General features: G+C 35.5%; 1 protein-coding gene across 1 annotated transcript in view; it reads right to left on the reverse strand.

Moving 5' to 3' along the window:
* Window positions 1-9663: 9663 nt before the first annotated feature.
* Window positions 9664-26864, reverse strand: part of LOC123312735 (ribosomal protein S6 kinase alpha-5-like) — a 114370-nt gene continuing 97169 nt past the window's right edge. Inside the window, exons 6-11 of the mRNA XM_044897199.1 lie at window positions 15114-15252; window positions 14880-15057; window positions 14155-14447; window positions 13338-13976; window positions 10822-11104; window positions 9664-10724 (exon numbers count right to left, since the gene is read on the reverse strand). Coding sequence (XP_044753134.1) covers window positions 10319-10724; window positions 10822-11104; window positions 13338-13976; window positions 14155-14447; window positions 14880-15057; window positions 15114-15252 — 1938 coding nt within the window. The 3' untranslated portion in view covers window positions 9664-10318. The remainder of the gene's footprint in view (window positions 10725-10821; window positions 11105-13337; window positions 13977-14154; window positions 14448-14879; window positions 15058-15113; window positions 15253-26864) is intronic.

Raw genomic sequence — 26864 nt, forward strand, 5'->3', positions numbered from 1 at the left:
ATACAAGTTTCCATTATTCTTCGACTGATAGAAATCGGTAAAACCATGCAATAAGGAAATGAAAATGCTAGATTGGACACGTGATGCCAAATTGAAGCCGGATCTTTTGATTGAATGTGATCATGATAACTGAAATTGAAGAGATGAAATCTAAGGGATGTTAATGTTTTTGTTTCATGTCTTGTCATTCTTGAGTTAATGCTGTGCTCGACAAGCAAATTTATAAATCACTTTCTAATTATTGATAATATATATATGGAGGAACCTTAATTCAGCTAATCAGGTGTGACCAATTCCTTCGACACTCTATGAGAACTTGGTAATTCTTCCACTTCGGCATGTCCTTCCGCAATCTATAACAAATGATGAATTTTCACCACAGAAGTTTCAGACTGACAAGTCAATTTCTAAAACAATTCCTATCAATATAACTAGTTGACACCAATGATGTGGAAAAAAGACGGTTATCTGGTTTACAGATGACATAATTTTTCGCTATCAACAGCAATATGATAAATATGAAAACACCTCACAGTCAACAAAGTTGAGATAAAACTGTAGTACCGCTATGAGTACAAAAGTATATATAGGGCAAGATTATAGAGGAGAAAGATAGGAAACGCCCTCATATCTCTAATATATGGAGGGTAGAGAGAATTGGAATAAACTTCGAGGCTTTTTGGACCTAAAACTAAAACAGAAAAATAGAATATTTATTAAACATCAATTTAGTGGAAAATGTCCACAATTTTGGTGAGACTGCATATGGTATTTCAATTTCATTCAATTGTACTCTACGTACAACCTTTGAGTATTCAACTTAATTACTACCTAGACATGGGTTCGACATAAATTCAGAAAATATTAAATACCTAACTCAGGAATTATTCATTTTAGGAGCATTAACATGTAAGAACACTATCATTTTTTTTTATTCGTAGAATTCAACGCAATCATAAAATGATACGGTTCTCATTTGAAAAACGAAAGTTATGGGCAAATATTGATCCCAATTTTTGACAAGTTTTTCAAAATTCACGAAATGTATAGGGTGGGCAAAATTCGTTGTCTACTATGGGCATCTCGAGAACTATATAAGAGCTAGAAGAAAACGGATGACATATTTCCGAGCTTTTTTTTTAGAGAAACAAAGAATGGTGAAAACCGTATTTTGAGTTAGTCAGTGGATTCTACGTAAGAAAGTGCCTGTAGAAGCTTCAAGTTTCAGATCTATAACTAACTGCAAGAGGAGGCCCGTGAACAGCAATCAAGGATCTATACAGCCTATATCGAATTAAGTAAGGCCTTCGACTCGGTGAATCGGAAAGCGCTGTGGAAAATCATGGGACGCCTTGGAGTACACGAAAGATTCAGTATTTTTGCCATAGCCGTCTCGATAATTGCTGACATGAGTATGCCTGTAAGAGGTGTTGGATTAAGATTCAGATTTGATGGAGGCCTGTTTAACCCGAAGCGCCTCACAGCAAAAACCCGTTCAAAGTTTATTACGGAACTTCAATATGCAGACGACTGCGCACTTATCGCTAGCAGCCCACAGGATCTACAGATAATGCTGGACACCTATAAACATACAGGGTGGCCATTTGAAAACGAAACAGACGATATTACAGACGAAATAAATTTTTTCGATAGAAATGCTCGGACAGGTCGATTTCTGTTTCGAGGGGGACAACTTAAGATGTAGGTTACGGACGCATAGCGCTTCAACCCTTGCTACTACAACCCTCACCCCCAATTTTTGAATAGGGAAGATGGGGTGAGTGATACCTCATTTGAAAGGTATTTTTATATTGATTTCAGCACAGTAATTGTTTTTTCATTTTATGCATTAGTTCTCGAAATATTCTTAACTAAGTATTTGAAAATGAAGTGGTGTTTTCATGGCACTTATAGTGTTTTTTTGTGAAAAATCGACATTTTGAGCTTCAAAACAACCATGACTGTGGCTTCCTTCCTCCAATCCACTGACATAGTAGTAATGGGCATTACTACCTTAACTACCTTAAGAGTCATAGTTACTTTCAGGGCGTATATCTACGTCAGAATGTTATAGTTGAAAGAATTAAAAGTAACTATGACTCTTAAGGTACTTAAGGTAGTAATGCCCATTACTACTATGTCAGTGGATTGGAGGAAGGAAGCCACAGTCATGGTTGTTTTGAAGCTCAAAATGTCGATTTTTCACAAAAAAACACTACAAGTGCCATGAAAACCCCACTTCATGTTCAAATACTAAGTTAAGAATATTTCGAGAACTAATGCATAAAATGAAAAAACAATTACTGTGCTGAAATCAGTATAAAAATACCTTTCAAATGAGGTATCACTCACCCCATCTTCCCTATTCAAAAATTGGGGGTGAGGGTTGTAGTAGCAAGTGTTGAACCGCTATGCGTCCGTAACCTACATCTTAAGTTCCATAGTTATAATGGAGACTCGAGAAGAATACAGCGGCGGCCAGATCTGATTGGTGACTATCCATGCTCGGAGTGTGGAAGGATCTGTAGATGGCGGCTGGGTCTCTTCAGTCACAGGAGGGCACACAGTCGCAAGTAGCCCTAGAAAATTAGGGTTTGAAAGCACCGGTTTTTTTCAATCTTTTTGTAGGTTTATTCTCGGTAACGGGATAGAGCAATGAATGAATGAATGCTATTTCAGGCAGGTTAACCGGCAACCCTATGTAGATACCTAACTCAATGTATCAGTACATATAAAAAAAAATTATTTCCCTTCATGCTTACATGAGGTATACATATATAAGCAAATTATCCCCTTCAAATGTATCACTTTATGATGAACCACGTCTGAAAGCACTCTTAGGCAATATTCCAGCACCCCTTGTATGAAATATTATGTTTTTGGAATAGTTTTTAGGCATGACGCCTAAAAAACAAAGCTGAGGCAGCTATTCCCCCTAAATTGTTGAAATTTAAAAGACCATTATCTTGAAAATAGGTAGTAACTTTTTTAGATAAAATTATAAGCGGTCATGTCCTGATCCATCACCCCTTAAAATTTTTTCCACACGCCCTCCATATAAGGGTCAGTTCAATTCATGTAATTTGATAACAATCGAACTATCGATTCTGTCTATCAAGTTCCAATCAATGATATTTCAATCCTTTCAACTCTTGAGTTTACAGTCGATTTGATTCCGCTGATTGCAAAGCCTGAAATAATTTCGTTGCCGGCATCGAATTGGAATTCCAATCGACAAGAATATTTTCCACCTCAAATGAATGCTCGTGTTATTTTCCGCTACAAAGAATGCGAAATCAATGTGGCGTTAAAATAAAATGATAGAAACGAGAAAATTCAAGGAACGATAATGACTTATCGAATCGAACCCAAACACGGCTATTAAATTGTGGGAATGGGACAATTCCGAATTAATTTTTATTCGACATTATCGTCAAATCTATCGGAGCTTCCGAATTCGTTGAATTCTATTATAATAAAATGGAAATGGGATTTCGAAATTACTGCCATTTCATTCGATACACATCTAATGCCACTGACCAAAGTTGCAGTTTCATTCTGGTAAATAGAACACGATTGGGAAATAAAATACAGTCCCTCACGGTTTCTCGACATGAATTTGTTATTGCTTCATTTGATGGAGATTGCTGGAAATTATATCACGTCAACGTCCACATTTGTCCACCTTTTCGTGAATATTGGGGGCGTATACCAAGTTTTAGTTAAAAAAATATGACGATGAAAATACAGTGTCCTTACAGATGATTTAAACATGGCAGAGAACGTCGAAACATTCTCGAGAAAATTAAAATGAAATTGAGAATTGAGTTTGCCATTTGACCCCAACCTGTTCATAATATAGGGTGTCTGTAAACAAATGCGAAGGACTTAGGGAGATGATTCCTCGATGAAAATAAGCAGGGGTAGTTTTTTTTTCGAAATCGACCTCCTATCGCCTTTGGATGGCGATGACGAGTTGACAGTTTTCAATTTGTTTTACGGGTTCTAGAAAACACTGTGTCCCATTACAAAACATAATATGAGGCACAAATTCGATGTTAGTCACACAATTTTTTTTTAATTTCATAACTTAAATTAGAGATTGAAAATGACAACCCCTTATGATTTTCCTCCAGAAATTATTTTCGTGGGATAGATTTTCAAAAAATGAAATTCTCTTATGGTTTCCCATTCATTTCTGGAAAAAAAATCTCTTGCCAAATTTCGATAAAGTCCATACTTTTCTCGGAATAAATTAAAACTTAAAAGCAGTATACGAAAATTTATGAGGCAGAAAGTTGATGCATATATTTTAGCGGGAGGTAGTCATTCTATGGAACTTATACGATGAAATGGAATGAACATGAAATGGAATGAACAGTGATCAGAACTGCTAGTAAGTTTTCATTTTTTCCGAGAAAAGTATCGACTGTATCGAAATTTTGCAAGATACCTTTTTTCTCCATGGGAAACCATAACAATTTTTGAAAGAATCATAAGAGGTTGTTATTTTCAACTCCTAAGTTATGAGATCTGAAAAAATTGTGTGAGTAACATCTACTTAGTGCTTCATATTATGTATAGTTTTATGACTAAGTGGTTTTTAGAACCCGTAAAAAAAAATTAAAAACTGTCAACTCGTCATCGCCTTCCAAAGGCTGTATCTTGGAAGGGAGGTCGATTTCGAAAAAAATTTATAGGAACTACCCCTGCTTATTTCCATCGAGAAATCATCTCCCTAAGTTCATCGCATTTGTTTACAGACACCCTGTATAATCTCTACTGATTCTTCAACTGAGTTCAAACTTTCTCTGTAAACAAACTCTATCGAAGTAAAACCCAAATATTGAATTCGATAGGTGTCAGTTCTAATCTGATCGAGACTTTTAACCAGGTCAGATCTACCGATCCACCTCTCTGGAAATGGTCATCCACGGAGACCCGTCTGCTCTATTGATAAAATAAATACTGCCTTGTTTCTGGTAAAATATCATGTACAATTCTCTTCAAATTTTCCTTTCAATATTTCTGCCTTCGGGTTTCAAAGTGTAGGAAAAATGAAACCTATCGAGAACTCAAGGTCAGCAGTTTCATCCACTCTACTGTTTGACAACGTGAGTAAGTCGGCGAGAAACTAATTTCGAGTAAAAGGGGGTAGGGTTGTAGGGTAGGAAGTCGATCAGTACTGAGATTATAGACAGAACAATTAAGGTATACAAGAAAGGAAACTTCTAGTCATTATACGCCTATACGGAATCATCGTATGATGTACAGGGTTATTCACTTATCTTGATAACCTCAATTTTCTCGAAAAGGGATGAATATTTTTTCATTCTGTTAACGGTGTTTTGTATAAGTCAATGTCGACTTGAGATGCGCGTAAAAATCTGAGAAAAAATTAAGACGGCAGGCGTTCCTTCATGTTAGTGCTGTCAATTCATATAATAATTTGCACTACTAATCGAAAGTTATTATGTGAATGGTTATCATATACAGGTTGTTTTATTGGGAAACGGAAATACTTAACAGGCGGATACGTGGCACCAAGCTATTTCTGGAGATACCACATTTAGTGGCTCTAACTGATGTCTTCGTAGCCGAGATACAGGATGTTTAATGGCTTTTGCTCGTTTTCTTCCTGAGGCCCTATCAGACGAACCACCCGGTATATCTTCTTCAGATTTGGCAAACGTGTTTCTTAATCAAAGATTAAATATGTATCATGCATTAACCGCAAGGAGAATCCAGGTCCGGGTTAACAAAAAAAAAGAATCGTCTGAATCTTCGAAACATCTTCTAAAATTTGAAAATGCGTTTCAATATTTGAAAAGACAACAAAAAACTACTGAGACGTGTGGTTTAAATTTTCGCACAGACAGTTTAACTGCACAAATTTTTAAGGTAAAATTGAAGTTTTTAAGAACTTGGATTCTTGGAAGTGGTTTGAAGTGACTTTCAATGATAAATTATCAAAACTATTGAATCCATAATCATTTTAATATTACTTAGTAATTACTTATGACCGTGGTTTTGAATTTAATAGCTGCAGACCATTTCAATTTTCATTTTCGAGTAACTCTGTCGTCATTTCCAGAAGAAAATTAACTCCTTGTAAGTGGCAGTGGCAACATGTGTTCCAAGCAGCCATAAGAATAATATGACAAGACGGCGTTCCAACGGAGATATTCAATAAAGCCCTGGATGAAGACATTGTCAATAGTCTCCTAACACTAGTCAGCAAGATCTGGGAACAAAGAGATGTGCCACAAGACTTCAGAGACGCTTTAGTTATCAACCTCTATAAGAACAAAAGCGATGCGTCAAATAACAACAATTACAGAGGCATATCGTTGCTTAGTGTGGCCGGTAAAATTCTCTCGAAGATTATGGCTTATCGTCTGATTCCACTCTTAGAAGAGCTATTTCCTGAATCCTAGTGCGGCTTTCGACCCAATCGAGGTACGGTGGAACTAATTTTTACGCTACGAGCTGCAAGATAAGGCCCGTGAACAACAATCAAGGATCCATACAACCTACATCGATTTAAGTAAGGCCTTCGCCTCGGTGAATCGAAGAGCGCTTTGCAAAATCATGGGACGCCTTGGAGTACCCGGAAAATTCTTAGCAGTGTGTAAAAGCCTCCATACCAACAACACCGCTAGAATACAACATAATGGCTTTACAACCAATTCTGGTTGCCTTTATTACTGTTCAATATTTTCGCCATAGCTGTCTACATAATTGCTGACATGAGAATGCCTGTAAGAAGTGTTGGATTAAGATTCATATTTGATGGAGGCCTGTTTAAAATGAAGCGCCTCAGAGCAAAAACCCGTACAAAGTTTATCAAGGAACTTCAATATGCAGACGACTGCGGACTGCGCACTTATCGCTAGCAGCTCAGAGGATCTGCAGATAATGTTGGACAGCTATAAATATATATTCGAAGCTTTAGACCTTAGACTCCATATCGACAAAACCAAAAAGGTATCCAAACAGATATCAGCCTGAAGGATGAAACTCTAGAACAGGTCGAGCAGTTCAAATACTTAGGAAGCTTCATAAAACACAACTGTATCAATTCAGCATCACGGGCATTCTGGAAGCTAAAGGACAGACTGTTTCAAAATCACGATCTCAATTGAAGACCAAGACAGCTGTTTACAAAGCAGTCGTCCTCCCAAAGCTTCTTTACGGAAGCGAAAGCTGGACGCCTTACAAGCGACATATTAAACAGCTTGAACAAACGCAACAACGTCATCTAAGACAAATAATGCACATCAGATGGTTCCACAAAGTTTCAAATGCAGAAGTCTTGCAACGCGCGAGTTGTAAGTAACGAGGGCCCGACTCAGATGGAGCGGCCACATTCTGAGGATGCAAGACACAAGACTTCCCAAAATAGCTCTGTATGGCGAATTGACAGACGGAGCCCGGAAACCAGGAGTCCAGTATAAGCGGTTTAAGGATACACTACATCAATCCCTAAAATCAGTTAATGCCAATCATAACTGGGAACAGATCACAGTGGAGGTCTTTGGTCCAGAGCTATAATGGAGACTCGAGAAGAATATAGCGGCGGTCAGATCTAGTTGGTGACTATCCATGCCCGGGTGTAGAAGGATCTGTAGGTCACGGTGGGGTATCTTCAGTCACAGGAGGGCAAGTAGCCCTAAGAAATTTTAAGTTTGATCGCATCGATAGTTTTGTTTTTGAGTCTTTTTGTAGATTTATTCTCGGTAACGGGATACAGCAATGAAGGAATGAATGAATGATGACAACAGCGGAATTATGAATTTGAACTGATAAGTTTTCAATTTGAAGGGGAGAATGTGAAAACAATACACTCAAAGAAAATTAATTATTCATTTAATACTAACATAAGGCATATTACAATGTTTTGTTTGCCCTACAAGTACGACAGCCTTTATTGTTCACACCCAAAGGCACTGTCAACACTTGGTCTTTCGAAGTACTACTCATACTTAATTTTTCTTAGGCATACAAATATATTAAAGAAACTCTGATTCTATAAATAAGAAGTAAATACAAAAAATACCAGTTAAGATAAAGGTAATTATGCAAAATGTACCTGAGTGCACAAAAATTAAATACAATAAAAAAATATGAGACTGCACAAAATTGACTAACAAAAATTATTTTGGTATATAAAATAAGAAAGGAATTGGAAATTGATTTCATATTATTCAAGATTGGATTTCTTTCAGCGTTGGCCTTGTTGAGACTGAGTGTCTCAGGATGGGAACCAAGGTAACTATAATTTTGTATTTGGATATTCATCCAACATAGGGAATTTGAACAAATTTATCTACAATATCAATAAAAATGTTAAACATTCTTAAAATTACCAAAAATGACAACTACTTCAAAATTCTGAGAATCCCAACCAATTTGCTAAAACATGATAACACTTAAGAAACATAATCGAACCATTTAACTATTCAATAACATCATTATTTTTCTTGATGCATATATCAAGGTACGCATCATATTGTGTTTCCTTGCATAAGAAAATCGCTCCTTTTGATATATGTTCAATATACAAATATGAAATATATAAATATTTACAGTATTTGGTATTTTTTATTTCAGTTTTTCCTTTCATTTCATTCTATGAAGTGCACTTAACGATAACAATAATAGGGATAATAAATCCCCGAAGAAAATCAATTGACAAGAATACACCAAAAGTAACAAACATGCAGAATATGAAAACCAATTTTCACATGTCGAAATTAGTCAAAGTCTTGTAGCATTTTTTAGATTTTGTGAAACAAATTACATTATCCAAGTGAAGAAGAGACTAGATTGACTAGAACAGTTTTCATTTTTGAATTTATTACTTTTGGTTATCAAATATTGAGAACAGGAGACTTCCATGTAGGAATATAAACTTTCGATAAGCTTTGTGGTTGTAGAATAAATTATTGAAAAATTACTGCTCAACTTAACGATTCGAACTAAAATATGGGTCTTGTTTGAATAGGATTAATTAACAATTAAAATTAGTTTGAAAATTTTGAAAAATTAATTTAGAAGCAATGCTTTCAAATATTGCCAGCTGAAAAAGAAATATGAATAAAAATTTTACACTTACATGACCCAATTGTTGATTCATCCTGTACAATAGCCTATCCCAAGGAATATATGTGTGAAATTGGCACTTTTTGATTTTCGATTTTTTTTTGTGATAGATTTGTGTTCTAATTCCTGCCATTGGAAGAAAAAGTTGGCTGTTTAAATACAACTATGCCAACTACTCCAAAAATTTTCGACAAGGAAAAACGAATATGACGGGGTAACTTTTTTCAGAAAGCTTTATTTTTCGGAAAATTAGCCGGACTTTTGACCTAGTTTACACATTTTGTGAAAGGAAAATTTAAACAGCGCAAATGATCACAATCCTAGCACAATTCAGCACAATTTTTTTTTTCGAAAATCGAAAATTGCTGGGCCAACACACACATCAATCATATCTCATCTTGCAATTTCTCCTTGCAAGTTCGAATAATTCCATTTAATCCCTGAATTAAACCGTAAGATAGGGAACAATGTTAACACAGTCCAATTCCAGTACTGAACCACAAAATATTCAAGACAATGTTAAAACATTCCAATCCCAGGAGTCTGGTCCCTTTTTGATTTACAGAACCATAAGTAAGGAACAGGAAAACATTCAACTCATAAATATTTAGCTATAAAATGTCTTGTTTGATAGTAATTCTCAATAGTCAACTCTCACTTGATCACTATCACAATTCATTTATGGACAATCACATTCTTTTGTACAAATATTATTTAAGTGAAGGGGAAGCAAGTTCTGATTGATCAATGGTGAATTTCAATATCAATATCAGTCAAAAATGTCTGGAAGTAGTTAAGAGTGGAATAAGTTAAATGTTCTTAAAATTCATGAAGACATGGTGCTATTGCCATTCAAATTTTTTTCTGATTGAATGAAAAAAAAAAAACAACTCAACTTGCATAAATAGTAGAAGGTAATGATTTCGAAATGAAATACTTCAACAGTTTTCAAGTCATGAATACTGAAATAAAAGGTAACATTTTACCTTTTTAGGTAGGTACTTCCTGTAAATTCATTTGTAGTAAAGGCAGTTGCAAAATATGGTATATTGATATATAGATATAATCATATAATCTATAAAGACACCTCTTCATAACACCATCAATTTAGAAAAACTTAAAAAAATAAGAGAGAGGTCCACTATACCCTTTAACACTCACAGACCGATGCACAACTTGAGGTATCTGATTTGGGAAGTTTACATTTCATTTATTATCGACCTACTTTCTTATTAGTTTTTCTTTTAGCTACTGCAACAGTCCTGGTTTTCTTAACACTTGGTGAACCAAAATCAAAGTCATCTGATTGATCACCCAACTTTCTTTTTCTTTTTATTGGAGCAAATTCGAGATCTATCTCCATTCGTTGAGCCCTCATACGATTCCTAATTCTTTCACTACGTCTGGTAGGTTCAGGGATGACCTTTGGTCGTCTTTTCCTAGCCGGAGGTGTGGGATTATCTAAGGAACTTTTGGCTGATACAACAATTCCACTGGAAGCTGTCGAATCTCTTGCTAATTCTTCAGCATTTCTGGAGGAAATTTCTTGATCAATGATGTCATCAGTCTTTCTCTCAAGTGAAGCTTGGTTACTTCTAGGCGAGCCCTCACTATTGAAGCTGGAACAAAATTTTAATTATTATTTCAGAGCCCCACAGTTTAGGTTATTATCTCCCTATATAATAATTAAAAATTATAAAATGGTTTAACACCCACCTTCTAGATGAAGATGCACTATCCTTGTCAGAGGAACTCTTCTTTTGTCTACGTCTTTGTGCCAGCTTAGCACTGAGAACATCTTGCAGTCTAAAACCTTCTCTTTGAGCCTTGTGGAAAGCATTGAAGGTATCGGTTACTTTTCTTTCGGCTGAATCACCAGTAGCCAGGAGTTCTGGTGTCATCAGTGGTGTTTGTGGTATGCGTTGTGTTCCTTGTATCCAGGCGTTTCGTTGAAGATCAGACATTTGCAAACGTTGGCTTGAGTCTACTGTCAGTAAACCTACATGAAAATAAAAATATATTTTTAAACGACCTATTTCTGAATGTTATGATTAAAATAATTGATAAAACAAAAATAACCATCAAGTAGGATAAGATGAGCCGATCATTTGAAGAACCTTTTGAAAGAACTGAAAGATACGATGCCTCAGAATATTCTAATAATTTCTATACATAAAAACAAAAAATGTGGTTGGTTCTAATTGCGCCGAAACAGTTTCATTGGCTTTATGTCAGGTAAGTTATGGCAGCTTTGCCTGGTGCCTATACAGAATGTTAACAACCCCAAAACAAACTCGCAAAACTCCAAAGTACAGCATGCCTCATTATATCGAGGGCATTCCTATTTGGGGCATGGAGATGCTATAAGACCCCGTTCCCCTCCATATATAACTCCATTCACTATTATTTTAGCACTCAGTTGGCCATGGGAATTTGACACATTCCACTCTGTATAGTACGAAAATATGGGGTTATGACGCTTGTCAAAATATTTTTTTGTTTTAAATCAGCGCTATGTTGTCCGTTCTACGTGAAAGTCTCACTAATTACTTAGTTTATCACAATGTCTAATCACTTCGTAAAATATGAAGTCGAAAATATGTGGCGAACATAATTTGACGTTTATACAAACTAATTGAAGGCATACCTAATCTAGTTATTTGCAAGGAAAATACAAGAGATCAGTTTTTAAATATATTAATTTTTGCTATGGACGAAAATTGAATTATTGATACATAATATGCACTAGCTTGAGGAGAGTTAATGTTGGTTATCTTTTTTGGCTCAAGGTTTAATAAGTTACATCGGTTGAAGATTTCAAAAAAATCAACCTGAAGATGAAATGCATATGGTGCAGTGGTTGGAAATGGGTATCTCTCAAAGGAATTAACAGATAATTACAAGAATGTTAAATTTTCAAACAAAAATCGTCTTGCATGAATGGAAGTCAAGTTTGAAGGCAAGAGATACTTCACCTTTAATCAAAAATTTGACATGAATTAACAATTAACAGGACAACTGGCTCGTATTTATGGCTGTTTATTTTTAATACTTTGATATTATGATAATAACTATATATTTATGAAAATGAAATGAAAATTCTCGAATGCCACAACTTTTTTGGGACTCCCAATAGAATACTCTTCATTCACAATCTTTCTGATTGTGGAAACATTCAGCTGAAATATAAGTCGTTTAGATTCAGATGAAACATTATATAAATTCACTTACATTGAATATATTTGCTACCGTCTGGTATACTGTAGATATTAGAATGTCAGGGTTACCTACTATTTGAATGAGCGGACCTGAATTCTAAATAGCACTTCCTGAAACCCTGTCTTCTTTCTTTTTCAATCACTTTTGGCATTTTTGTGATATTAGTTGTGGCAACGGCGGTTTGACATTCGACATCTCATGAGTACCAACCTTACTCTGTTTTAATAACAAAAACTTGAGAATATTATTTCATGGCCAACCGCGTGCTGAACTAAAAGTGAGTGGAGTATACTTGTGTGGGGAGATCTTAGACTAGCAACTCTAGTTCTAAACGAACCAGAGAGACTAGTTTTAATGCCTAACGAGCTCATGGTGAGTTTCTGGGCAAGCGGACTGATCTGGTTATAACAAAGAACAAACCGAACTTATAACTTCATAAGCTTCCTTCTTATAAGCAGAGATTACTGAATCTGCTACAAAAATCTCTATCTTTCGGAGAACCTGCTGATTTACGGAGGGCTCCAGAACTAAACAGGGCTAGCGACTGACAGAGCTTGGTGTTAGCAGGTTGATTAAGTGTGTGTCAGACAACTTCCTTACTAGTCCTGCCTGATAGTCAAGTTGCCATAAGATCTTTTGCAGCGGAAAAATGCAATTTTGGACAAGGTATGCTGCAAGGTATACCTTGCAGTATACCTTGTACCCGTACAAAATAAGTCGATAACACTCAACCTCAATTTTGCACAAGTATTTCAGTGCAGTTCTACCCTCTCTCAATTAGGAGGGTGAAACATTTCCAATTCGTTTGGGTACCTGGACTTTCAGGCTTCAGAGGTAACGAAATATCGGACGTACTGAAAAAGATGGGACTTGAGGGACAATTACTGCCCAATGAACTTCCTTTTGTACCATATACCATATACCCCAGGGGTCGCAGTGGCTGGTCATATGCCACCCCAAAACGCCTTATAATATATAACCGGTAATATATTTATCCTATATTTCGAACTTACCTTTTACCACCACTTTAGCTTCTGTTGATACATTGCTCCACGCAGGATGCGAAAAAGAGAAATCTCCCGCTTTGATCCTATCTTCGATAACCTTATTGGTTTCATCATTCGACTTCTTGTGGAATGGATCTCTGCCACAAAGCATCATATACAGGATGACACCTAAACTCCACAGATCACAATTTTCATCATAGCCATCTGAATCGCCTTGAAGAACTTCTGGTGCTGCGTACTGGAGGGTGTAGCAAGGAGTATGAAGTGACTCCTTTTCCTCCTTCAATCTAGCAAATCCAAAATCGACAATTTTGATTTCGGCATCTTCATCGAGTGAGGTGAAGACTAAATTTTCCGGTTTCAGGTCCCTGTGTACTACGCCTCTAGAATGTATGAAACTGACAGCATCTACTAATTTTTTCATGATCATGGCAGCTTCTCCCTCCGTGAATTGTTTTCTTTGTCTAATCCTTTCAAAGAGTTCTCCACCCTTAAGATATTCCATTATGAGGTAGTTGTAGCGTTGATCTTGATGGAAATCATTTAAAGTAACAATATTTTGGTGACCTTGGCAGGCTCGTAACATATTCAGTTCTCGAGTACAATCGTGCCTTTTGTCAACTATCTTCACAGCAAATTCTCGTCCTGGAATGAATTCATATTTAGAAAGGAATTTTTCCATTAATTTACCATCAAAACTTTATCTATCTTGCCCTCAATTAGAGCTCGAAGAAGTTGGACATAAAATAAAATAGTTGATTCAGGCTAGACCTTCGCATCGAAGTTGTAAATTACGAGAAAAAATACATGCATTCAAACTTACCAGTCATTTTGTGGATGCACTTTCTGCATACAGAGAAAGAACCATCGCCAAGCATTTCGTTATCCAAGATGTAGTTTTGGAAGAAAGAAGATTTTTCGGCTTTGCTTTTTTCGATGCCGCTAGGATCGAAGGAATAGGGATATGGCTGTGGCGACTTGTTGTTCGATTTAGGGGGAGCAACAAATGAATATCCTTTGAATAGGTCCTCTTCGCATTCGGGAGCAACACAAGGTGAGTCGGTGGGTATCATTGTTGTAAATTCTTCCGCGAAATTTGAGACATCAAGTTCATCCCTGAATTATTAAAAAATGGATCGTTAGCTCGTCGAATATAAGCTCAATTTAATGGAAGATATATCACATGAAATAAAAATATTTTTAGCTGCTACAGTACTCGAGATCCCCTAAGCAGATGATGAATTTTGCCCACCCTCTACATAATATTATCTATATTATTGATGAAATTGAAATAAAACATTGGACAGCTGTTTCTTCACATAATTTCAGCATGTGCAATCAATGTGGGAAAACCCAAATAATTAGAAGCGAAAAGAAAGCTATTTTTCAGATAACAATGTAATAACTGAGCTTCAACTGATACTACGTATCATGGAAGAATTTGATCTAAATTCACAATTTTTCTGTAGGATGCAAACTGTTAATTTTGATATTATGGTACTGAAATCTTCATATAGAATGTTGAATAAGAATAAGACGATCACAAACCTTATGACTGGTCGAAAAGGTGCAGGGATTTCTTTTCTGTAAAGTTTGTCCCAGTCTAACGTTTTGAAGAAAGGATGCCGTTTCAGTTCTCTGGCATCATCTTTGCCACCACCCAGTCTCTTACGAGGGTCCCTCTCAAGCAGCCCAGAAAGGAAACTTGCAACATCTTTCCCGAGATCTATAAGAAGTGATCGTTAATATACATCACCATCACACATACGCTTGTGCACTTACAATCTGGAATTGGCGGGGTTGTTTTCAGGATTCGCCTGGTTATTTCTTGTTGGCTGTTTCTCTCTCCTTCGACGGTGAACGGGGAAGAGCCTGTGAGAAGTTCGTAGGCTAAAACTCCTATACTCCACCAATCCACAGCCTGAAACGAACAAAAAACTACTTAAAATAATTGAAAAGATTGAAAAACCACATACTGTCACATTTATCTTTTTTCACCTTCACTCAATTCGAATGAGAAGTTACTACCTAGAGGTATAGTATAGTATAGTATAGTATAGTATAATTTATTGATCCTTCCAGACATAACAATTTTATGTATAGGACACGTCATAGATGAAATAATCAATTTTACAATGAATTTTCTAAACTATCATACATGTACTCATTTATCGTGTAATACCCTTTTTTTAATAACAATGTCTTGACAACTTTCTTATATTTACTAAGAGTTAAGGTTTGTACACTAAGTGGAAGATGATTGAAGAGCTTAATACTTTGATACATCGGGGACGTCTCAAACTTAGAAGTTTTGTGTTTCGGATAGGATATTATTTCCTTGTTTCTAGTGTTATGAGAGTGAAAACTAGAAAGTTTGTTATACAACTCTCATTCTCCTTTATGTATATGAGACATTTCAAAATGAAAATGGAGGCCAAGGTGAGGATACCCTTCTCAACAAAAAGAAGTCTACAAGAGGACCGCGGAGCAGCACCGAACATCATTCGTAGTATTCTCTTCTGAATTATGAAGGCCCTGTTAACTTCCGAGGAATTTCCCCATAACATTATATTATAGCACAAATGACTGTACACCAAGCTATAATAGGCACTTATAAGGTGTCTCACAGGAAGCGTATCCTTAATTCTTGCTATTGCATAGTAGGAGCTATTAATTTTTTTGCACACTGCATCAACATGTGTGTTCCATTTCAGATGTTGATCAATATGAACACCGAGGAACTTGATGCTATCGTTCGAAGGAATACTGGTGTCTACAACACGTATTACAAATTTTTTAGAACCAACATTTGTCAGTGAGAAATGAACCAATTCAGTCTTGCTGACATTCAGCATAATAGCATTCAATTGGCACCATTCCACAAAGCTCTGGACCAGAAGTTCACACAAACGCTGTAACTCCTCCAATGTGTTCGCAGAAACAGCTATAGATGCATCGTCAGCGAACAAAATTATTCTTATCATCCTCAGCAAAGCCCGGTTTCCACGAGAATGTCTTAAAATTCTCCTTCTTAGATAAGTTGGTAGGTCATTGATAAATAACAGAAAGAGGAGTGGTCCCAGGACCGATCCCTGTGGTACACCCAACGCTAGTCCTTATAAAAGTAGTTAATTAATAATTTGAATCATAGACGCTTGAAATTTTTAAATTCCAAAATTTCGTGTTTTATCTGCAACAATACAATTTCTCGTAAATTACAATTATAAATTAGATTCCTGAATAGCGACCTAGACAAACTGGTTTTTTACTTCACAATACAGAAAATTCGCGCTCAAGGGTAAGACCCGATAATAACACAATCAAGCTGCTAAATCTTCCTGTTTAACTCTATTGCACGACAACTTCATATCAATGTCAACATTTATATGGATATCCGGAAAGGATATCATACATGACAGTATACAAATAGAAATTCGCAACAAATTGGGAAAAATCCTAGTTCCGACCTTCAATCCGAAGTAGGTCGAAGACGAAACTTCATAGTGTTTTATTCACATTCTTGTAAAACATAATTATACCTAGTTATATAGTTTGTTTTCCCTTGAATTTATTTAAAAAATTCAATGTCCTTCCAATTCGAACAACGATTTCGCCTAGTAACACTGACGACTGGTTTAATACAATTTTATGTTGCTTTCAACAGTTTCATTTGTCAAATTTGCCTAGTTTTTTTTAGATACACATCGATTATATAATATAAGATAATTGAGAATCAAAAAATTGGTGTTTATCGATCATAATGTGACATAATAAAGAATGATTTTACATTTTACATTCTTTGCATTCCGATATTCCTTCAAACCGAGGTTCAAAGCAACACTTAGGTACTAGAAAAAATTTACATGCATTTCACGCAATTAAAAAAATAGGTATTATATTCAACTTTCAACAGAATAGGTTGCAGAAGATCAAATTTTTGAAGAAAATTATAGAGTTGGGTTTCTACATGGATAATTTTATTTTGGTTATAATGTGTCGAGTGTTTAATTTTCTACCAGTAAACTTTTTATTATTATTTATTGTTTTATTTAATTAATTATATTTTTGATTGAAATAATATTTCTTCAATCATGTTTCAAAGTTAGTATCCGAGATATTCATAGTTTGATCAAATTGAAATGAATGAAAGATGAATAGAGGTTAACGAGCATTGAATTAGAAAAAAAAATTAAAGCTGTCGAAGAAAATCTTCAACATATCTGAACGGTTATTTTTAAGGTTATCAGTATATTAGACACATTATGCCAATTTCTGTTATTATCAATCGATTAATTTTTACAGACTTTGCCAGCCTCAACATATACTATATCTGGGAAAAGTTTCAATTTATACAACATATGTAAATTATATTTGCGAATTACTGAATTCAAGGAGCAATAAAATAATTGATGTTTTATCCCGTCTATAAGGAAGCTTCAATGATGGGTATAAATAGTAGAATAAAAACAACACAGGTTTTTCTGTTTTCATATAGGGCATTCCCGATGTACTAAAGAGGACGAAACTTCCTGTTCAAGGCATTGTTTTCTATGTTAATAAATTCGATGGAGCTAAGAGCCAGTAAATTTCCTGATAACAAAGTTCTATTTCCAGATATTCCCACGAGTCATGAATACTCTCTTGTATTCATGTAGTTCAGTATGCCAACAACTATTCAACAGTTCTCAAGAAAAATGCGAAGAATTGTGACATGAAAATAATTCTATAACGAGAGGAAAATTTTCAAGGAAACAAAATTTCAAACTTAGTACAACTATTTCGTTTTAATGAGTGTGTACACGAAAAATTCATCCGCATATAGCATACTATTCAACACAGAAACCTCCTGACAATGTCGATTATTATATATGTTACCGTAACTTACGGAAAAGTAGCGATACAGATATCGATAAGGAAATGTAACGGCGATATCGATATTGATGCGGGCAATGGATAAAAAAACGACTTGAACAAAAAGTTAATTGGTAAGCCATATTTTATGACTAAAAACCGAATTACACTAATTTCACTAGGATAAGGGATTTAACAACTAGGTACACGTGTTTCGTTATCACAAAAGCATCTTCAGGTGGGTAAAGGTATACATAAAGATCAAGGTATATATCTCAATAAGATGGGTCGGAGGAATCTCTGGCAATTGAATGAATCAAAGAAAATTTTGATGCAGAATCAGGTGTTTCAGCCATGATAGTCTATATGCATCTTGTACCGTTTTCGAGCTAGAGAGTGAGGAGCTTATCCATACACGCGAAAGAGCAAGGTCAGTGTAGAATCCCAGTCTGAAGTACATTCGTCGCCATATATCTCAAAAACGTGTGAACGTAGAAAAAATTGCTGCAGACCAAATTTGTAGAGAATGTTATGCTCTACAACTTTTACAATGAACGCGAAAACGATTTGAAGCTCAGGAGGGGAGATAATTAAAAAAATATATTTTTGTGACTTTTATGGCCAATTTTTATTTTTTTGGTTTGCTGAATCTGTCAGATTATATTGTTTTTCGTTATTCTTGAATCCTTAGCTTCAAAATAAGAAAAAAAGCCACCACGCTCGCGAATGCAGACGTGACGTTTTTTTTTTCAAATTTGGCGCCCTCCCACACATTTTCGTCAGCCTTAAATTGTCAGATTAAGAGGATGTATAGTTTACAACATGTAATTAACCAAATATATATTATTCTGACAGGCTCGAGTATGTACAATAATCGTTTTTTTTTTCACTATTCTGACAGGATGTCCTAGACAATCCCCCCCTATATGCAGGTAAAAGGTGTCTTCCCTTATATTAATCTGACACGCTGGAGTAAATCCAGAATTTCCCTCTTGGGCTCCCCTATTAGCAGAAAATGCAGGCAATGTTATGCAAGTAAAAAATTAAGGAACAGGCTTCCAGCTGAGTTGCTTTCGTTGGACTATGAACACCAGCAGTTTAAAAGAAGAGTAAACAGGCTGTCACTTATCGTTCAGGGCACTAACAAAGGTGACATAGGTTTTTAGGTTCATCTTCTTCCGAAAGAACCACCCTAAAAAATATCAATGCGTGTCTGTGACTATGCTTGGAAGATCATCAAACACTTATTGAGTTCTCCTAATGGAAAAAAAATTACTTTATCTTGTCAGAGTGTATATTGACTGCTAGACTGTTAGCTAATTGAGCAATTTCAGGAATTTCATCGTCGATAACAAGAGGTTGGTTACAACAGAAATCCACGTGCAATATCATTAGCTCGCTCCTCCCTATCTGGGTCACAGAAGTGTGTCACGAATTGATCGAGACCCGCGTGCCGCCTCGTCTTGTTCAATACGCAATATGGCACAACAACGTGTGCCCGATTTCTGTATGAAAAGAGCAAATACAAAGTTATTGTTTCAATTATTATCGGGAAAAATGAGCCGATTGCGAGGGAGGTCAGAGAGAACCGTTAGTGCGATTCATTAGTCATAGAAATGAGTAAACGGTTCATTGCGCATAAGTCCCAAAGCAACTTCGTCAGAAAAAAGGCGAAATACAATGGTTAAACTGAACCAATAATTCTGCAACAAGATTTGAAGGACAAAACAACCCAGTTAATTTTTTGAAGCTCATTGCATATCTTTCTCCTGTAGGTTTTGAAACGCAAAAAGTCTACCACACGCATGTGTCTATCTATGCTTAAGGAAATAGATGGAAATGAACAAAAATTTATAATAAGGCCCTTGTTTCTAGTGTTATGGTCATGAGTGTCTGACTGAAGAATATATGAATGCCTATTACTATGGGCATAGGTAAAAGATTCGAGGATGAACAATGCTGGAACCTTAGGACTCTCAATTCCACAATCTTGTCTCTACAACGTTCCCTATACCCTAGGCCCGCAATGAACCGAATTGCTTTTCTCTGAATTCTGAAGATACTTTCTCTCAAAGAGCAATGGGCAAGTTTCCTAAAACTCCAAAACCGAATTTGAGATTATTTATGGAAAGCCTTTTCTACTAGTTATTCAACACGTAAAAGATTCGCTTCAAAATTCAGACATTTCAGAAATACACCTTCGAAACTTCGACTATGTGAAAGCTTGTGACGTAGAATGCCTTTATTAAAGTATAGTAATTTTTGTTAATTCGACAACACTGGAACCGATCAAGAAGATATCCACAGATTACAAAAAATTGTTTCTGTAATCTGTGTCTTTACCTTCTTAAAACCGATGACACTTTGTGTCATTGTGTGTTTTTCTTGTCAAATGTGAATAATGTGATCATCAAACTTGATATTTATTACATCTATGGTGATCAGAAAACTTTCATGACCATTACTGACCAAAGATATTATTATTAGTGTAATATCTTTGTTACTGACACAAATGGGCGTTGCCGGATTGTAAAAATGACGTAGAATGTTCACAAGAGCACTTCTGAAATCAGAATTTTCGTAATCGGATACAGACAAAATGCAATATGTTAAAATTCGAAAAAAATATATTTTGAGATATTTGAGTTATAAGGATTTTTATGACATATATTTTGAAATTTAGGAAAATACCCCATTACCCCAGAAAATGACGCAGTATCTCAAGTGGGACTCGACCAAGGCAAAGTAAACCATCCGCAAAGCTTCAACAGACAAAGTCGATGACAGAGCTCGAAGGGCAAAGGCATTTTTGCTGACAGCCCGAGAGACGACAGTGGTCTGAGCAGTCCATGTTAGCCTATCATCTAACAGAACACCCAGAAATCTAACGCACCCCAGCTTCCGCTCCGGCACAGATCTCGAACTGCAAACCAAACTCTGCGATTTGGACTCATTTATGGACAATATGTTCGCAGAAAACCATTCAAAAGCCCTCAACTCTGCTTCCCCCGATGCCCGAATCAGACTTGCCAACTCCGAAGACTTAACGAGGACAGTGGTATCATCAGCAAAGAGAGTGGCCAGAGCAACCGTTACATACTCTGGGAAGTCATTTATAAATATCAAAAATAATTTGGTCCCAAAACTGAACCTTGCGAGACTCCAATGACCAAGGATCTTAAACCAGAGCACGACTCGCCCACAGAAACCATCTGCCAACGATCGGTCAAAAAAGAACGGATCAGTTGTATGACCCAGTCGTCGAGCCCATAATTCTTGAGCTTACCCAGAAGTGTCTCGTGGGAGACACAGTCAAAAGCTCTCGAAAGGCCAAGAAACAATGGCATTGAGTGCAAACCAAGCTCAAAGCCCTCCAGTATTGACCCAACCAAATCTAGAACAGCTGCACCAGTATTGTGATCTCTCCTGAAACCAAATTGCAGATCAACCTCTCCAGAATCTTCGTTAAGACTGGCACCAGGGATATAGGTCGGTAGTTATCCATATCGTGATATTATAATATGATACACCTACGAATGAAAATAAGAAAAAACTTGTAAATGACATGGTTCTTTACTCCTTTCATTTCAAAGACACTGTGGTCTTAATGAACCTCTACTTAAACCAGCTTTCTGTCTCAACTTCCTAGACTTTTCAATGAAAATTCTAGCAGAATGTAATGTCAAGAGCTTTCCAATGTATCTTGTGAGAAGTTTAAGAGGGAATACTATTGGATTCAATGAACCAAAATATTCATAGCCCCTAATTTCCAAACAAAAGTGTTAAAAATGTTGGTATCATCAAATCGTGCGTTTATACAACTTTTTTAGAAATTCGAGTTTCGTTTTTTACAAACTAAAGAAATTGTAGTTTAATTTCAATATGTTTTATTTAGAATTTTATCATTTACACCTTTTTTTCCTGTCATAATGAAGTACCGATTCAAGCAGATTATGAATGTTTTCAATGATTTTCTGCCAAATATTCAAGATCACTCTCGTTCGTAAAACAGCAATTAATATCGGTAACATTCCACACAAAGTATAGATATTCGTCCAAACATGCAGCGAGGAAGTTGAACTCAAGCAAATAATGAGCAATGGAATTTCTCAATGGCAGGAGGAAATCTGAACACAGATTGTTATAACTTATTACTGTTCGGAAGTGGGTCACAGTACAGTGCACTCACAATCCGGAGTGCATAATTACTTCAGAGAAAACGATAGCATTGGGAAGACGCGCAGATTTGAAAAAATCAAGAGGCGAATACATGAACCATTTCTAGCTCAGTACTAATGATTTGAAGAAAAAACTAATGTTTTGGCAGACTGACCGTGGGTTTCATAAAACTTTTATTGTCCGATCAACGACGTAACAGTCACTCGATTTCAAAAACGAAATCACTGAGACCTCTGTATTTCTGAATATTTTGAAGGAGAATCAATTGAGTATCATTGAATACACGTATGTAGATCATAATTTGATGCGAAAATGATATTCTGAATATTCATGATTGAATAATCTATTGAAAACAAATTGACGTTTATTCGTCAATCAAGCGTTGATTCCCCGATCAAGCTTTATGAAACCGGGGGTGAGGAACTATGTTTTTGATTTACCTTAGTCTATCGTGAATTTTTAAGAATGTTACAAGTGTGTCAAAGCCATTGTAAACTTGTAGTATTATTAAAATAGAAGAAAGGATGGGTATGATGAAAAATGACTCTGGTCGAACCACAGCGGATTTATTTGAGCGACATCCCAGAAAAAATGTATCCGTTGCTTACGTTGTGCCAAATTTGACCAGAGGGTGCATGTAAGGGACGAAGCGAGAGACGTGGCTGTCTAAGGTCAAGTAGCAATGGATCTGACCTTTAGTACCAGGAAATTGTCCGAAAAATCGAGGTGTTTTCTTTGGACCACACTGTATATCCTGTAATTTTCCAGTTACTAGATATCGATCGAAAGCATTCCAGAATGTCGTTAATGACTGAAGCGACGACGCATACAAATCCATTTAAACTACTGTTACTTCAAGAAACAGTTACCAAATCCGCAATCCCCGAGAAGTGGGTCGACTTACAATAGCTGAACGAACAAATAGGACAGCGTGGCTCGTGGCCAACAAGAGAAAGAGTGAATGATTTTACATAACGTAACGATATGGCGACTTTCAGTGAAAGTTTACGACATCACTTAAAGAACGATATGTTATTAGCGCTTGATTACAATGAAGACTCGTTTTTTATTACGCATAGAATTGATAGTTACCGTCAACAATTTGAACGCACTAAATGATTGAATGTAATGTAATATAATTTCACATCTGGTGTATCAAAAGACTTTGCAGAACTTCTCAGATATATGTATTTGTTTTCAATGACGAAAAATATAGTGATAATTTTCAGTTTACTTTCGAAACGGACATACCATACCATACTATACTATACCATGCTTACATTATTATGACAAAATGATTGTTGAAGTTGTGGATTCACTCAAACAAAAAAATCAATCCCACTCTACAGCTGATTTTTAGGTATGGATAAATCACTTTAAAAGCTTTGTAGTGACCATTTTAGATATAGGTAGTTTCTAACGCCACATTCGGAAATTTTTTGCTAATCTATTCAAATTTAAGTTTGGGGTAACCTAAAATCCTCTGGCTCTAGAAGTAATTTGAAATTGATGAGTAGGATTTTTGCCTGGAAAATTGCCAATGAAAAGTCTAAATTCGACCTTGGCGAACAACTATTTCGGCATTCAATTCAAAGATATGGAAAATGCAAGCAAACCAGAGATTATGAAACAGCCCAACTAATTATATAACAAATACTCATTCTTCATCTTCATTAAGAAAGAAATTAAAAATTCGACCTCTCTCAGTATCCTTCTCTTTTAAATATCCTTATGAAGTTATATACAGGGTGTCCCACGGTGGATGGCCTATTAGACGTTTATGAATCACAATTTTGTGATGAAAATTTGCATGTTGTATTTTCTTATTTCAAAGGGCACACCCAGTATATCTTTGCATTGTTGGAATGCAATTTCAACTGTATGCCAAGACTGGGTAAAATGTCTAGGTATGGAATATTTATTGGGATTCTTATGAACAAAATGGAGACAACAGGAGGTCACACTTTTTTGAATATTTCTGCTGGGGAGGTCTTTTTCGAAAAAATAATAAATAACTTATGAATTCCAAATTAAAACGTAGATTTTTTATAAGTATGTAGCTGATGCGAATCTATTAAGTTTATGATGAGTTTGAAGGCTTGAAGGGTTAAAGAAAACCAAAATTTATTAAATTGGTTTTCTTTAACCCTTCAAGACTTTTAAACCCATCATCAACTTTGATATATTTTTCATAATTTCAATCCCTTTTACGTAAAAAAAAAGAGGGTGGGTTTACTAAATAAATCCTATAAGTACTAAAATTGAAAACGTTCAGAGTTAACAAGGAAAAACTTGAAATAAGAGAAAACTATAATTTCGGAACCGATTGATTCTCCTGTGACTTCCTCAGAAGGTTACTGAAATTCTCCCAGTTATTATATCACCGCCAGCTGATATAGATTAGAAAGTACCGCTATATTCAACAGTAAATTCACCAAAATTCTTACCGAATTTTTGAACGAATATCAGTCATGCTCTGACGAGCGAAACATAAAAGCTTGAAGTCAATCTTGAATTAACAATACTTAACTGTACGATTCAAGCGCAGCGAGGAACATTTTTTTTCGGTGTTTGTATGCTAATAAATCCGAAAATTGTACGCTGCATAGTATGGAGAAAGTACCGCAAAGCAATGATTATCTCCGGAAAAAATGTCAAATTGATTTGTTTCGCGGTGCTCCGTGAATAGGATGGGAGTGAACAGCAACATATTCGTAATTAAATTCAACTTGTTATTCCTATTTTATAATATTCTCCTAGCAACTGAAATCCGGTATTAAAATTACATGAAACGAATATTTCTACCATACGCACCACGCATGCGTACCAAATGTCAAATTCTTATTCCTTGTCATTAAAAAGATATTCAGCAAACATCAACTAATTCGAAAATGAAGGAACCTGATTAATTTAAACAGATAATTCTAGCGAAAATAGCTAAATTTACTTTTTTGCTTGGGAAACATGATGAGCAAATACCTCTTGACTTTGTTTTTTTTTAAGCTGCCTGAATTATTTTATTGAGTTGAATAAGATTTGACAATTTTCGAATTAGTTTATGTTTGTTAAATATCTTTTTCATAACACGGAATAAGGATTTGATAATTGATACACATTGATATATAAAGGGTGACTCGTACAAATATTTTAACAGAAGATTCTTGAAGTCAAAAGAAACACTTCACTCATACCATTTTTACCGATTCGATCCTGATAAAAAGATACAGCCATTTCTAGTTTTTATAATAAGTCTGTTCGATTTTTTTTTTTTCTTCTTCTTCTTTTTGTAGATTCATTCCCGGTAACGGGATACAGCAATGAATGAATGAATTATAGTGAGCTGTGTCACCTCAGGAAAAACACAATTACCTCAGAATAACTAACTAAATCTGTGACACTACACATCTGTGGATCTTTTGAAAATAGTTGCATTCGGTCAAAGTACCCAATTTTTCGAATTTCACAAATATTTTTTGTTTTTGAACAAGGAGAGAGAATAAGAAGAATACTTTTATTTTACAAAATGTTCAAATATTCATTAGAAAATCCAACTTAGTTTCAAGAGTTGGGTTCTCTGAATTTTTGGTATTTTATGGTACGTAATGGTCATAATGAGAAAACTGGAAGACGTGATATCTTGTGTTCGAAAAAGATTCAGCAAGATACATGAAAAACTATATTCCGAAATTCATTTAATTCGATAAAACCCTTTTTGAGATAAAACAGCCTGTATCTTTTAAACCGGACCGATTCGAAAAAATGGTATAGGAAAAAAGTGTTTTTTTTTGAATCTACTATTAAAATATTTGTACGAGTCATCGACTCACCTTGTAAAGCCTATAGTTGTTTTTTTTCAATTGCATATTTGATGTTTGAAAATAAATTATTAAATTAATTAATTAACGGATAAATCCCAAGATATTTGGATAGTTTGGAGGGTATACATAATATTACCTATTGAATACTTAGGGAGTGCGCCCACCAAAGTAGCGTAACACTGACATGTGACATGGCAAATACATGACAAAGACGATGCAAAAGAATAATTGAAACTCCAATCAGATGTGCGATATCTGAAAATTATGCATCGCCTTTGTCATGTATGTGCCATGTCAGGGCTACGCTACTTTGGTGAGCGCTCCCACTTACAGGGATAATCACCCTCAATAATTTTTGGGGGATTTATTATGTTTACTTTCAGTTATTATGTTCAATTCAGTTCATATTGCTAGAAATGAGTAAGTTTTTTCAAACTGACGAGGTCATTTTTCAAGTAAACAATTCAATTGACAATGATACTAGTCTTGAAACTGATTTAATCGATAAGATTATCCTGTCAGTGTTATAGTATATATGTATATAAAAACATGTTGATACTGATTCGGCGCAGTGGTCTTGTTTTCACAAGAGAATAAGTATGAATGATAAAAATGGCGCACATCTACTGAATTAGCTAATTGCAACAACAAAAACAAATTACAATGAAAGGTTTTGAGGCATACA

Source organism: Coccinella septempunctata, chromosome 1, assembly GCF_907165205.1.
Source record: "Coccinella septempunctata chromosome 1, icCocSept1.1, whole genome shotgun sequence".
Classification (NCBI taxonomy): Eukaryota; Metazoa; Arthropoda; class Insecta; order Coleoptera; family Coccinellidae; genus Coccinella; species Coccinella septempunctata.